This window comes from Pogona vitticeps, chromosome 2 (assembly GCF_051106095.1).
Source record: "Pogona vitticeps strain Pit_001003342236 chromosome 2, PviZW2.1, whole genome shotgun sequence".
Taxonomy (NCBI): domain Eukaryota; kingdom Metazoa; phylum Chordata; class Lepidosauria; order Squamata; family Agamidae; genus Pogona; species Pogona vitticeps.
Genome location: NC_135784.1, coordinates 84,637,460 through 84,653,571, shown reverse-complemented (window position 1 = coordinate 84,653,571; position 16,112 = coordinate 84,637,460). Strand labels below are relative to the sequence as shown.

The 16,112-nt window shown below is 42.4% G+C and overlaps 1 protein-coding gene across 2 annotated transcripts in view; it reads left to right on the top strand.

The window, feature by feature from the left end:
• The window catches only part of DAG1 (dystroglycan 1), an 89,225-nt gene extending 83,880 nt beyond the window's left edge, over nt 1-5,345 (top strand). For both annotated transcript variants that reach the window (XM_072989881.2, XM_020789828.3), the window contains exon 3: nt 348-5,345. In XM_072989881.2, coding sequence (XP_072845982.2) covers nt 348-2,732 — 2,385 coding nt within the window. In that variant the 3' untranslated portion in view covers nt 2,733-5,345. The remainder of the gene's footprint in view (nt 1-347) is intronic.
• Nucleotides 5,346-16,112: the final 10,767 nt, after the last annotated feature.

Genomic DNA, 16,112 nt, shown 5'->3' with positions numbered 1-16,112 from the left:
AAGAAGCTTGTGAAACTTATTAACCCACCAAAAATATTAGTAATCCCATGCATCCACAGACCTGATTTTTTAATGATTTGTGCCATGTTCATGGCCCCAAATAAGAGGAAAGAATCAATCTTCCATTTCACAAAAATCCTTTTTTCCTGGTCATATGCAGAGGATTTTTTACCTACCATAGACCATCAGGCCTGTAAAGTTGGTCTCTAAACTATGTCTTCTATACCTGCTTGGTACAGAGTTTCTTTAATACCTGTTGCAGAAACTTTAAAGAAAATAATTTATAATCTTACTTCTCATAAAAGAATGGTATAACTCCCAATGACTTTTTCCCCCTCTTTTAATAGATTGCTGAAGCTGGAAAGGAGTCCTTGCCTTCTTGGCTGCACTGGGAACCAGAGACCAGCACCTTGGAAGGTCTCCCACTTGATACAGATAAAGGCATTCATTATATCTCTGTAAATGCAATGCATCTGGAATCTAATGGAAGTTATGTGCCCCAAACTACCAATGTATTTTCCATTGAAGTTCACCCTGAAGATCATAATGAACCTCAGTCAGTGCGAGTGGCTTCCCAGGATGTGAATGAAGCCACACCATTTATGTGTAGTGCAGAGGAACCAGTCACTATCTTGACTGTAATTCTGGATGCTGACTTAACAAAAATGACACCAAAGCAGAGGATTGAACTTTTAAACCGAATGAAAACCTTCTCAGAAGTGGAACTTTATAACATGAAATTAGTTCCAGTAGTAAACAATAGACTCTTTGACATGTCAGCCTTTATGGCTGGACCAGGGAATGCAAAGAAAGTGGTGGAAAATGGAGCCTTATTATCATGGAAACTGGGGTGTTCTTTGAGCCAAAACAGTGTCCCTAACATAAGCAGTGTTGAATCCCCAGCTAAAGAAGGTACAATGTCTGCCCATCTTGGCTACCCTGTTGTTGGCTGGCATATTGCTAACAAGAAGCCTAATCTTCCAAAGAGAATAAGGCGGCAGATTAATGCTACGCCAACACCAGTGACTGCTGTTGGACCTCCAACAACTGCCCTCCAGGAGCCACCAACTAGAATTGTTCCAACACCCACTTCTCCGGCCATTGCACCACCCACAGAAACAACAGCTCCTCCTGTAAGAGAACTTGTTCCATTACCCAAGAAACCCACAGTTACTATTAGAACAAGAGGTGCTATTGTACAGACACCAACACTTGGACCAGTTCAACCAACCAGAGTGGTGGAAGCAACTAGTACTACCCCTGGCCAGATTCGACCAACAGCGACTGGACAAGTAGAACCTACTGCAGTAGTTACACCACCCACAACAAAGAAACCCAAAGGAACCACACCAAAACCATCCACCCCAATAAGTACCGATACTGGTACAACACGAAGACCCAGACCTACGAAAACGTCTCGGCCTCCAAAGCCACCTCGGACTACTAAACCCTCCCTTGTTGAACAGAAAACTGTTTCTCCACCAACCCGTGTTCGTACCACTACAGTTGGAATACCCCGTGTGCCGAATGATCCACCAGTGCTGAAAAACCACATAGACCGGGTAGATGCATGGGTGGGCACATACTTTGAGCTCAAAATACCTTCAGATACTTTCTATGACAAAGAAGATACCACCACGGATAAGTTGCAACTGACCATGAAACTAGAAGATGAGAAGCCATTGGAAGAAAACTCTTGGGTGCAGTTCAATAGCACTAGTCAGCTAATGTATGGACTACCAAATCACACCCATTCAGGCAGACATGAATTTTTCATGCATGCGACAGATAAAGGTGGCCTGTCGACTGTGGATGCTTTTGAAATATTTGTGCATGCTCTAGGACAGGATCTTGTCCCTCCAGTTAAATTTAAGGCCAGGTTCCATGGAGACCATAATGCAGTTGCGAATGACATTCATAAGAAAATCCTCTTGGTAAAGAAGCTAGCTTTTGCCCTTGGAGACAGAAACAGTAGCACTATTACAATAGAGAACATTGGCAAAGGCTCTGTTGTAGTTGAGTGGACAAACAATACTCTGCCTTTGGAGCCATGCCCCAAAGAAAAGATCCGTATCATGAGCAAAAAAATTTCTGATGATGTTGGTGGTCCAAGCCCAGCCTTTGTCAATGCCTTAGAGCCAGAGTTTCGGCCCATTAACATTTCAGTAGTTGGTGCTGGTAGTTGCAGGCACATTCAGTTCATTCCTGTGACAAGAGAGGGACTGCCTACCACAGCCCTACCTACAGTTGTGCTTCCACGGGATCCAGAAAAGACAAGTGAAGATGACGTGTACCTACACACAGTAATCCCAGCAGTAGTGGTGGCAGCCATTCTGCTTATTGCTGGGATTATTGCTATGATTTGCTATCGCAAGAAGAGAAAAGGTAAACTCACCATAGAAGACCAAGCCACTTTTATCAAGAAGGGAGTTCCAATAATCTTTGCAGATGAGCTGGATGACTCCAAGCCTCCACCTTCCTCCAGCATGCCCCTGATTCTACAGGAAGAGAAAGCACCTCTCCCACCTCCTGAGTATCCAAATCAGAATATGCCAGAAACCACTCCACTCAACCAAGATGCCATAGGGGAGTACACGCCACTGCGGGATGAAGACCCCAATGCACCTCCCTATCAGCCTCCCCCTCCCTTCACAGCACCCATGGAGGGGAAAGGGTCCCGCCCGAAGAACATGACCCCATACAGGTCTCCACCTCCCTATGTCCCCCCTTAATGAACAAGAGATGCGTGCGGAGACAGGGCCTATAGTTCCACACCAGTGTCGTCTGGGATCAGTGGGCAGCAAAGCTGTTACCAACTAGAAAACCAACAGAATCTTGAACATTGCCTGGTCCCCAGCAGGCCCTCTCCGAAATGCATTTGCTACACCAGAGTGCTTGTGGAACTTTCGGGACACTGATTTTATTTTTGCCTAACAGCTTATGTTTTGTTTATTCATAGAAAAAGAGAAAAAAAAATCTTGGCTCAAAAAGTATTTCTGACAGCAGGCGTCTCAAAGCATCTTGTGCAAAAGAAGACTGGCTGGACATGCAGGCAGCACTTAGGGGTGGCACGCTGGGTCTCTGCTGTTTGCCTTTAAAACTAACTGTACTGTTTTTTTCTATTCACGTGTGTCTAGCTACAGGGCATAACATGAAACGTAGCCTATACAGTTAAAGTCAGAGGACTTTCTGAGGTCAACATTAAGTTTTTACATTTAATTGCTGTTATCTAAACTTGTATGTATAGATTTGGGGAAGGGAAGGGGAAAATGCTTTACTACAAATAAGCTTGAGGGTTGTTTCCAATGCCAACCAGGCTGAGGGACTGTCTTTTTTAATCAAAGGAATCCTATTTTTTCACACATATAATCCAGTCATCATCTGGGGTTCTTTTTGCAAATAGTAGTTGAGCAAACTTGTTGCTCTTACCTGCTCTTGCTGGATAGATGCCGTAGGCATCTGTCAGAAAAGGGAGTTTTGAGAGCTCTGTGCAATTACCAAAAAAAAAAAGAAAGAAAGAAAGAAAAAGAAAAAAGAGCAGACTTACATTTTGGAAACAGGAGGCCCCAAGAGTGGTATTTGCAGGCTGCGAGGGTCATGGTGCTGCACTGAGACTTTTCACCTGGAAGGCATCCTCTGGCTTTTGAAACACTCTTGAGATATTTCAGTGAAGATGCAATATTTTTATGTAGTGTAATGCAGTTTTCCTCACATCAAGACTCCTCCTGGACCACAGTATTGGAACAGCCCCTCTTCTCCTCCCAGACTGTCTGGCTGTCCCAGCCCCACTCCCTTACCACCCTTCTCGCGCACAAGCAGACGCAATAGTAGCTGTCTGGCGGTTGGCAACATAAATTTAAAGCGCCAGAATAGTTCATAGTAAAAATCAGTGAACTCTCAGTTCTAATTTTTTACTAAATTTTTGATACAGCCTCAAATTGTTTTATTAAAAAATAATTAAAAATGGTAATGCTGACAGCAGTTTGTATGAGCTTAGCTTCTTAGTATCATTTCAATGGGACTGACTGCTTTGCTCATTTCGGATTTTGTTTTCCCCTTTTTGGTCTCTTATAGTCATTATTTTAAACATTTAGAGCCATGTTTAGGTTTCTTGCCTTTTTTTTAAAAAAATGAACTTCTGGATATTTCTCTTGAAAAGTTGGAGCTATCCTCAGGGTTGCTCCCATGCCTTTTGTTTTCTTTTTTGAGAAAGTTGTTTTATGCATTTTCCCTTATCCATTTGAGACTATTTTGGTACATCAGAGGGAGGGGAAAAAACCCTTTGCAATAATGAGTCCATCCCCTGGCTGGGGGGGCTGGGCAGCCTCTGGCTGACTGCACACAGAGCAGACACTTTTAAGCCATATTGACTGTTTTGCAAAGTATGTTTGTGGGCTGACATGGCCACTGAACACACAAGTGGATGAATGGCTCAAACGACCTTCACCTCTGACCTTGCTAGGGTGGCATTTCCCATCAAGCCTTTTCCAAAACACAGCTACAGTACTTGAACAGGATTTTGCCTATCCAAACCAATATTAACTTGGCCATGGCCCCATATAATTCTGCACTCTGCTTCTGCTGCCCCCTCAGGTGGTTAGAGGGATTTCAGTGTTGAAGTGAGGGTGACTGTAAAAGAATGCTTCAGGTTTCGCCTTTGTCGAGTGTGAGAAGTACAGATTTGCCCTACAGAGTCTCTCCCCTCCCCTCGCAGGGCTTGAATGTTGGCATGTGTCAGAGCTGAGGAGAAGCAGTGGTTTCTTCTTTTTCTCATCGTGCAAGAGAAATGGTTCAAGGGAAGTGGATTAACTCACCCCACTTAGGGCACCCTGCTTTGGAACAGACACTGGAAATATGTTGGTAAAAACTCCCTGCCCCCAGCTAGCAGCTATGGCAACACACTACCAAAATCTATCTTGGCAGGCCTGCATTTCAGATCTCTCCAAGTGATCGACACAGAGAGCCTCCTAAGCCCAAATGCTGCAAGTTAGAAGGGCCTTCCAAACAGTGCCGTTGCCCCTAGCAACTGATGCCACTTTGTACTGGTCATGCGCAAGCGCAGACAGTTTCAGGCCTGGGCCTACCTGTCACCATAGAAACTGGAGGCAAAGGGGCAGTGAACGGAATAATAACAATGGCATTCTCATCAGCCGCCTTCCCCCTAAGCTCCAGAGCTGTTTGTTTATGCCACTAGACACTGTAATGGTGGGAGAGAATCTTGTATTAAAAATGTTCACCAACCACTGATGTGTTTTTATGTCCTTATATAATTATTTTAAAAATGTGTTTTCTGCATTCTGTAAAGAAACATATCAACTAAATAAACCAGTGTACTTTACTACAAATGCAGAGGCTGGTGAGCTCTTCCATTGGACCTCTTCAAGTTCTGAGCAGACAGTGCTCTCATATCATAGGAAGCGTCAGAAAGAAAAAAAAGGCCATAGGTGGTATTATGGAAGAATCCCAGGGAGTTCACGACTGCTCAATTGAACAGAGAAGGCTGCCGCTGGAAGGGTGCATGCCAATCTGTAGTGTGGAGTTCCTGGAGGCTTACTTCGTTTCGTTTCGTTTAGTCGTTTAGTCGTGTCCGACTCTTCGTGACCCCATGGACCAGAGCACGCCAGGCCCTCCTATCTTCTACTGTCTCCCGGAGTTGTGTCAAATTCATGTTGGTTGCTTCACAGACACTGTCCAGCCATCTCATCCTCGGTCGTCCCCTTCTCCTCTTGCCATCACACTTTCCCAACATCAGGGCCTTTTCCAGGGAGTCTTTTCTTCTCATTAGATGGCCAAAGTACTGGAGCCTCAGCTTCAGGATCTGTCCTTCCAGTGAGCACTCAGGGTTGATTTCCTTTAGAATTGATAGGTTTGTTCTCCTTGCAGTCCAGGGGATTCTCAAGAGTCTCCTCCAGCACCACAATTCAAAGGCATCAATTCGTCTGCGGTATGCTTTCTTTATGGTCCAGCTCTCACTTCCATACATCACGACAGGAAAAACCATAGCTTTGACTATTCGGACTTTTGTTGGCAAGGTGATGTCTCTGCTTTTTAACATGCTGTCAAGATTTGTCATCGCTTTCCTCCCAAGAAGCAGGCGTCTTTTAATTTCGTGGCTGCTGTCTCCATCTGCAGTGATCATGGAGCCCAGGAAAATAAAATCTGTCACTGCCTCCATATCTTCCCCTTCTATTTCCCAGGAGGTGATGGGACCAGTGGCCATGATCTTAGTTTTTTTGATGTTGAGTTTCAGACCGTGGAGGCTTACTTAGTATTGGCTTAAATGATTTTACAGATTCAGAGAAAAAAACTATCAGTGTAGATATACAACATGCTATTTATCTTAAATCCTCCCTGATGAGTAGATAAAAGGTTGTTGGGGTGTTCTTTCTTTCCTTTCTTTCGAAGTCTGTGGAATATACTAAAGCTGCAACTGATTTTATTCTCCTAACAAAAGGGTGCTGGGGGCTCCACTTTCAAGACCAAAGTTGTGGTTCTCCATGTTTTTTATTTGATATTCTGTGTGTAATATCATTATTCATCCTTATAACCTTCCAGTGGGATAGGATCCTTTCCCCTTACAGAAGAAGAGGCGTATTGAGAATTTACTGAAACTCTACCTGTGTGTTTAATTTTAAGTATGTATCTCTTAACTAGAACTCTTTAATTATACACAAAAGTGGCTTTTTAAATGAAAAATCCCCTATCTTCTAAGAAAGAAAAAACAATACCAGTGGGTGGGTTTTTTCATACTTTCTGTCATAATCTTCCCTGGTTTTCTCAGTGGAGGATTACATTTCTCCCAGCCTATGACTACTGATTTATCCTTTAGCAAAGATTTGGAAGATGATGGCTCAGTATAAATGGGAGAAAATATGATTTTTATATACTATATACATAGTACAGACTCCATAGTTATTCCTTTGTTACTAGTTTTTTTTAGCTCTCCAGCATTGCTGGTTTTTTTTAATTAATTAATAACACAAACAGACATACAAAACAAACACAAAACACATAATCGGGGAGAAAATTTTCCATATATCCATCTAACATACATTACTGACTGCACGTACCATATTCCCCTACTTAACATCTTTAGGCCAAATCCATTTGATATATAATTCTGACTACTTAACCTCCAATAATTAACGTACATAAATTGTCAATATATAAACTTAAACCTGTATTAATCTTATATTCAAGCCACTCTTAATTGCATAAACCAACTGTAGTTCATGAATTACAGTACTTAATATCCTCATGTTTCTGGCTTGTCATCAGTACCTTCTAAACAATTGTGGTCAGAATATGTAATCTAGTTTAGGCATTACCTGTACTTATCAAACCATTTAAGACATTCAGCAAGTACTTTCCCCATTTTCGTTATATTTCTTTGCTCCACTTGTGAACCAGGGATGTGAAATCTCTATAGATTCTTTCACCTGCATATCCTTCTATCCAATACTTATCATCAGCAATTCTAATTTCATCATACTAGTTTTAAAAATCTTCTGTTTCCATTCTAGGAACATGTTAAGAAAGGGACTAAGTATCTCAGATGCTATTATGTACCCTATATCATTTATATGGGCTGGAAATATCAATAAAACAAGACCTTGATTGAGTATAATTTTCAGCAGAATTTGTTGTATTTAAGATCATAAGACAAATTCTGCTGGATCAGATCAAAGACCTAATCTAACTCAGCCAAAAGCTCCAAATATTGTAACATTGCTTTATGGGGAGCTGCTCCAGCTCCTAAAATATTTTCCACATTTGCAGTATTCCTTTTCAGGTGCAACCGGAACTCAGCACACTACCCCAAGAATGGTTTTATTGTTAGATTTTATACAGATATCCTTCAGGAAATGCAGTAAGTTACCAGGAGACTATGTGTGTTGAAAGTTATATGTTTATTTATTTATTTAAGAACTAAGATATGGAGAACCCTCAGGGCATTAAAATAACCTGAAACAATTTCCAGTTAGCCCATAAATTAATTACTGAGATGAAGGGAACTCAAAGTAGTCAAACTGCTACTTACAAGATAATGCTCAAAGTATCACTTCACTAATCCTCACTGTTATCATTTTAGCCACTTTTAATAAAGTCATATTAATTAAAAATCACTTTCCAAGGCACTTTACTTTGTCCTTTACCTCCTTGTGGCCAGGAATTTGTCATATTTTATTCTGTTTCTAAAACTGGTGAAACCTGGCCAAATTGGCCAGGTACACAGTACAGGCAAAATTGTTTACCCCCATGAATCAGTAAGCTTAGAAATAACATTAAAAGATTAACCTGGTTCTGGCAAGACATCGCATGCATTTTCATCATTTGTTTGTACACAGTGCAAGTGAAATCAGTTTCTGCAAATATCTCCATGCCATTTAACCCAGTTGGCAGCACTTGGCAGCTCACTTATTCACAAATGCAAATTTTAAATTGGTTAAAATATTGCTTATCCTCAGAGGAACACAGTGCCCACATGACCAGAGGTCTGCTAGTAGCTCAAACTGCAAATGCTTAGATGGATATAAAATAGAAAAACCTGGGATGCTATATTTCATTTTATCTATTTGCACTAACAAATAGAAAACACTCCTAAAAACAGTATTATGCATTTTTAAGCATTGTTCAGCCATGTCATAAGATTCTTTTGGCACTGAGTGGAAGTGAACTGGGTTGTGCCATTGTGAGGCTCTGAGTATGTTCCCATGTTAAATCTTTTAAAGGTAGATGTATGCAAGGGATGGTTCAAGTTTCCATGTCCTTCAACCATTCTTAGGATGATTTGTTACATTATTCCAGCTTAGGTTGCAGCTATTGCACATATTATATCAATCTTTTCTCTGAGATGTGCATTTAATATTCCTTTTGTTTGTTTATGATGTATGGCTAATTAATTAGCAAGCTCCCTGTTGTTACAATAGGCATTGCTGTTACAAGCATCCAGTCAGAACTAAAGTCTTTAAATTCAATTGGATGTAGTATTAAGTAAGTATGTATAAGATTATGGTGGAATAGACTTCTTGTCGCTTTATTGTTATGGGCCAATGCCTACTTTGTCAGAAACATTAAGTATTATCCTCTGTTGGCAGATACATGCATGCACCATGCATATATACATAAATGCATGCATACCACACACATAGAGGAACACTGAAAAATAAGCTGTGAGGTCAAACAGTTGTCAAAATCTAAGAGTTGTGGTGTGTAATCATCGCCTAGGCACTCTTCCATTGCCTTAAAGTCACCATTCTTCAACAAGTAAATTTGTTTCTATTATTTTAGGCCGCAATCAAGACAACAGCGTCTTCTTGCACTAGAAGTATTAAATTAGCATAGTAAACCAATGGTGGCCACTATGCTTATCTTGTATAATTTAAACCTTACCCCTGAACAGTCTCTTGCATTTGATAGCCATTTGACACTGTTTAATATTTCCCCTCTCTGTCCCAGAACTTGGAAAAAATGATCTTCTGAAATACAGCTGGCCATGCTACCTGCTGAATTTTGTAAGACATGTTCAAAAGAAGTAGCTTTTCCATATTTTGCAGGAGTTTTCTGGATATGCATCTGCCCAGAGAGAGTAACAATCCAGGCATCTGACAGAGTGTGTTTTTGTCTGTAGAAGCTGACACCATAATAACTCAGTTCATATTTTTAAGTTGCTACAAGGTACTGTTTCTACTTCCTCATGGACAGTTCCTGATAAGGTGAGCATGCTCAGGATTGTTGCATGTATCTTTAGGGCAGCTGGCTTGAAGGAAGTATGACGTTGAGCCTCTAGTTCTTATTCTCTCTAGAAGGCAAACGTGGTTCCTGTTAAGGTGGATAATTTGGCAGGGTAGCAGCTGCCTCTCCTGCATTCAGCGATTGCAAGCCTGCATCGTTCTGCTACTATTTTTGGTGTGTGGCTCCTGCTGCACCCTAAGGCTCTGAATTGGATTGTTCAGCCGTGTGTTAATCAGGCTGCATTCAGAGAAAGAGTGTGGAGAGAATGAGAAAATGGATGCTTAAAAGCTTTCAAGCGTCTCCTTCGAAGAGGCCGAGTGTCTGCGTGTCTTCAAGTGCCAGCCGTACCCGCTGCCTTCAGAGCGGCTCCCCACTTTCTTCTGCGGGAAGCCATGCAATTTGCTAGCATTGTGTGAGAGGGAGCGCATGGCAGAGCAGATAAGAATCCCTAGCCCTGCTTTTGTTAGCTTGTGCTCTCGAGGGTAAGGTGAGGTGCGTTGGAGAGCGAGGCTAGGCTCCTCTCACAGTCCCTGTTGCTTCTCCAAAGCATTTGCTCCCAGCCTCACAGTTCTGGCAGGCTTACAAGCCCATCCCATCTATTTTAAACTCTGCCAGGATGAGAGAAGGAAAGGTTCTGTGAAAGGCCTTCCCTATTTATGGCTCTTACAGTACAAGTTTACCATCAGTGCAGGGCCCCTCCCTCCTCCAGACCAGCTTTCTTGAAAGAGAATCTTAATGTAGAAGCCTTTTTAAAACCCTTAAAAACCAGCTTGTTTTGTCAGAGGGGCCTAGTGTCAACCCAGCTACATCCAGCGGTTTGGAATAATCAAGCAATTTTTAGCTTCTCCAGGGATAGCCAATTTTGAATGTTGTAACCTGACTCCAGAAACATTAGCCGTAATTTAAGGGCGAGGCATGAAGGAAGGTTCTCGGGGTTGTTTTTGCTGGAGCTGCTTCCACCACAGCTCAGAGCAATCCCCCTTCCTTTCCTTCAGTCACTTCACAGGAAAGTTCAAGCAGGGCCCAAGGAAGTTTTTCTAGAGGGTTTTAGCCCTGAGCTGCTATTGGCCAAGGCGCCCTCTTCTATGAGACCCTGCCAGCTTCCCTTTCATGGGCTCTGCTGCTGATGTCTCTGTTCGCTACCCTGCAGCGTCTGCCATTGTGTACTTGTCATTCCCAAATTGTGGCTCTGCAGCTGATGACAGCTTCCACTAACCTACTAACTTGACATGATTGCTGTGAATACTGGGTGAACAGGCAGCCTGTGCTGCATCCTGTCTCTCATGATCAGGCAAAAGGGGGGGGGGGGAGGGAGAGAAAAGGAGGATTTTTTTTTTCCTTTTTGAGAATCTCTCTGGATTTTTCTGTGGGTTTCGCTGCAGGAAGCTACATGTAGCTGCATGAACCTCACGGTCACCGTTAGGCATTTTCTGTCATGTTTCAGCCAGACGCTCCATTCCTCTGTGACGACAAGGGCTCAAGAGGAGCAACCTGAGAAAGCTGCTTTGCTGGGAATGGCCTGGAGCTCTCACTAAAGTATTGTTTCCTCCTCTTTTTCATGCTGGCTTTCTTGGAACAGCAGAAGAGTCTACCTCAGCCTAATAGAAATGTTTGTCTTTGAACCATATAACAAGCTGAGCTAGCCTTCCCTTCCCTTCTCCCTCCTGGCTTCCTTGCTCTTTCGTCTGTGACTATAAAGAAGCATAACCCAGTCAGCAATTTGACAAGTGGAGCCTCCCTCCCAACCCTGATGTAAATGTATACTGTGCTAACAGGCAGGTACAAGCAGAGTCTGGGAGAGAGTGCCCCACGATGCCAAGAGCTAAACTGGAAGTTTGGAAAGAGGGAAGCAAGGCTGGTGCCACAAAGGAGTTGAGTTATTGGGTTAGGCTTCCACAGCAATTCTCAGGCTCCTCTTTCAAGAACACTGTTACATGGCTTTAAAAAAAAAAAGAGCATAAAACATATTTGCTGTAGGCATGTTTGCCCCAATATCCAGAGCAATTACTCTCATGAGCCAAAATGGAGCTTCTCTGTTTGAAAGCTCTGTATTTCTTACTATCGGATGCTGGCACAAGGGAAGAATACTCCTTCCAATTCTGCTTCTCATCATCAGTAAAGCTACCATTCCAAGAATGGTGGTTGGTTGGGGGAATAACTGGTGTTGGTCCACTTACTCGGCATGCAGCCCAATATTATGTGCATCTATTCAGCGGCAAGTCCCACAGATGTCAGTGAACCTAACTTCCAAGTAAGTTGCTACTTTAAAATTGCAAAGAGAGTGTGATTAACAAATCTTGAGTTAGTATGCAGTGTGCATGCATATTCAGATGCAAGTCCCACTGAGTTTAATAGCTTACTCCAAAGGACATGTTCACAACATTTCAACCTTAAATCATAATGGCAGGCATTTCTTAGGATCAGGTGCCAAGCATCTGGCAGAGCTACGTGGTTCCTGGGCACAAGCAAGTTCTTCACATCTACATATTACTACTCAACACAACTTTCCTATTTACCTAGTTTAAAAGGCAGAAACCCTAGTCTTCAGAGGTTTGTATTTCTTCAACAGCAAAAAATCTGTCCATTAGAATGCTGATTATCTTTCTTCCTGAACCTGTTTTGGAATATTTGTTTGTTTGTTTGTTTGTTTGTCTCATTTACAGGCCACCTTCCTTCCAATAAGGAGACTCAAGGTGGCTCACAATGTTAAAAACAGAAAACCAAAACAATAAATGGTATATTAAAAACAAAGTATAATAGCAATTAAAATGTACTGAACGATTTTAAAACATCTAAAATTTTAAAAACTCAACTAAAAACAGCATTCAGAGATCCAGTTGTGATTGTTAAAAGTGTATCTGAAGAAGTGGGTCTTCAACCGTTGGTGGAATGATAACATGGAGGTGGACAACCTCACGTCCCATGGAAGAGCATTCTGTAGCCTTGGAGCAGCCGTAGAGAAGAGCCTGCCCATTCCCCTTTTCCCATTGTCGCAGATTTTCCAGCAAAAATTCTATTTACATTTTTGTATGTTTGCAAAGGTTGCTTGGACTATTTTGAATATTTTGAATACAGTTACCATGTATTTAACTCACCCTAGGTACAGTATAACCTTTATTATATGAATATTCAGCTGCTAAATTATGGGTATCCGTTGCCCAGATTTCACAATATTAATTGTGCTCTGTTAAGACCTGTAGTCTGTTTGGCCCCCATAACCATGGCAAAGCTGACTACACAAGATATGGTACGAGTGGAGGATCAATGTGCAACATACAGGAAGCAGGCAATATGGAAATCCTGGTTGTACAGCCACTTGGCCTGATGTCACAGTGCAGGGGAAAGTATTGAAACAGGAGATAAATAGACAGCCCTTCATATGGTTTTAGCAATATTTAGAGGAGTACACCCCCCACCCTCCACTCTTTACAGAATGTCCAGGATCTGGCAGTAGCAAGTTAGGAAAAGAAATACTTCCAGGTATCTTAGGAGAAAAAATTGGGGAAAAAAACCTCTTTTGGAGTACAATGGCCACATTCTTCCAGCCAGCAGATTTGGAAAATGTGATCCCAGAAAAGTAAATTTCCCAGACCTTGGCTAGGAGGCGTAATACTGCATGAGAAGTTCTTCAGGACAACAATTGGGGATTGTGACCACAATTTGCTGAATAGGCCTAGTGAGGTGTTACGGGGTGAATCTCAGTCTGGGTTTATCCTTGTGGTCACTTGTCTGCTGCCCATGTTGAGAAGACTGTTCTCCTGGCAGCTGTTGTCCAGCTGATCCTTGACAATGGAGCTGTGTCTGAAACCCAACTCTGGGAAGCCTGGAGCTTGGTGGGAAAAGATTACCCTCTGGCATCAGGACCGCACCATTTGTTGCAAACAGTCCTCTGAGGAATAGGCTTGGAAAGACAACGAAGGGCTTCCTAACTACGTATATCTTTCCCTTGGGCGTTCCCAGCAAAAGCAGGCCAACTCAACAGCTGCTGAAGTCCAGTGCCAATGCCCAACACCTCTGCCAAGGTCCCCGCCTACTCATTGTATGCCCACTGCCCCTACCCCAACATGGGGTATGATGCAGCCAAGGTTAAAATATTTTCAGCCATGAAAGAGATGGTTAACTTTCCCATAACAATGAAATGGCCCATTGTTTTTGAATGAAAACAGCTAGTAGAAATGCAGTGGATTGGATCCAGAGTAGTGTTTGCAGTGAATAGAAGGAGGCTTTCCATTCAGCCAATGGCCAATCTAGATGCAGTCCATGAAATACCAAGTAAGTAGTGCAACCGTTAGTCTGTCTCAACATGCTGGCAAAATTAAAGGGGGAAGAAGGGCAAAATATGGCACATTAAAGACTAACAAATCTGTTTTCCTGTGAGTTTTGTGGATCAAAACCAACATCTTCAAGCACAAAGGGGTGTTCATACTGTGCCTTTTGTATTTATATTGGGTCCCCATGGTATGGGGGTAACAAGGCAAAACGATACACTAAGTAACATTTGCTCCATTGCTAACAGGAATGGGACTACTGGGAGCCAATTATTTAAAATTGTAACCTATAGCCAGTGTGACAAGCTGTATGCCAGGCATGTGTAAATACAGATGACACAGTATGAGCAGGCCATGTGACTGAAGATGTGAATTTTGACCCACAAAAGGTCATATGACAAATGTTTGTCTTTAAGATATCATAATGTTTTGTCCTTTTGTTTCTCCCCTTTAATTTTGTCAAATAGTAAGTATTGTACTATGTCAAAACACTCCGGTGGTCCTGATCTAAGAAAATGTTCAGTTTGAGGTTGTACAGCTGCTGCTGCTGTTGTTGCAGCAGCATGGAAATATTTCCTTATGAAATCTGTGTCCTCCATCCCAATTTAAACAATGTTGATCATTTGCTACAGGCAGAAAATATTCAAAGGCAAGGGTGGGTGGTAATTTCATCAAGCCCTTAAAAAATCACAAAGATAAGGGAGTGTTTATATATATAGTGTGTGTGTGTGTCCCTTCCTTGCGTCTTCAAGCAGCCAACCCCTCAGATGGGGATTCTCCCTGTGCAGCTGTTGTGTGGTCAGTTGCTGGGGGAGGCAAGGAAGGTCAGCCCAAGCTCCTGCCCAGACTGGAGCACCACTGGAGGAAGAAGACCCTGATGGCGCATGATGAATTGTGAGTGGGCAAGCCAGCTGGGGGGAGGGAACATGTGGCACGTGTGGTGCCACGCAGAGGACTTTGTACAAAGGGGCATGGCTGAATTTGTCCCATCTCTCGTGCATGCACACACAGAGAGTTTAAATACCTTGATGTCAGCTGCCTTGGGTCCTTTTAAAGGAGAGACAGCTTGGGATGGCTTGTTACAGGGGCATCTGCCATTGCAGATCATTCAGCCCAGGTGGAGAACTTTCTTATCCCTTCACACCTCCAGCATCATGGGCAGACTGCAGATGTAATCAGATTTAACCACTACTAACTGTAATCATTGCTAACTTTAATTTCTGTTGCTTTCACTGAGTCTGCTCTAGCGTATGACCATGTCTGGACACAACCCAATGCTTTTCAGTGTCCTCAGCTGACATATTACACTGCAAATCAGCAAGTGTGTGTGAAGTAAGCAGGTTGCAGTGACTATGCAAACGTGTTATAATACGTGTGTGTATGCGAACATACTGCAACAAAATAATGCCAAAGTAACAGCACTTGTCTGCATTTTAGCAATAAAATTAAGTGGTAGCTGCCAATTTAAGGAGGCAAACACATGTCAGACTAAAATTTATATAATCATTAAATTCCAAACCAGTAAAAGTATTCCCGTGTTTGTCCCTCTGGATGGGAGAAGAAGTTTGCATGAGGAACAAAAGTAAGTAGCCTTTACATTGTCCTAACAGTTCTTTTTGCTTCAAAAGACCAACTCCAGGACTTGTGCCACCCTGCAAGTGACATCTTTGAGCGAATGGTGACATCTTTTGAGAGAGGGTGGTATTGCATGCCATGTCACAGGCAGTACAATAAATGGGGAAGGCAGTGCAGAAAAGAGAAGAGCTTGTTGGCTAAAGCACTTTGGGAGGCTGGTTTGGAACCAGGACAATATTCTTTAGAGCTGCCTCTTCCAAAGTCAAAACAGCCATGATGACGTCTAACCTTCATCGGGAGACAAACAAGAAGGGACTCACGGCTTGCCTGCCATTACTATTTAAGAGCAGCTCATGTTACCAAAATAATCCGAGAAGATGGGAGTGGTAAACCACTTCTAAGTATTCACTACCAAAAAACTCCAGGAAAAGAATTATCCTGAATTGGAATCTGCTTGAAAAGGACACAAGTATTGTTGCCTCCATGTCACCCAGACACTATACTGTATAAGCAATGGACTGCCTTCCTGTCTGT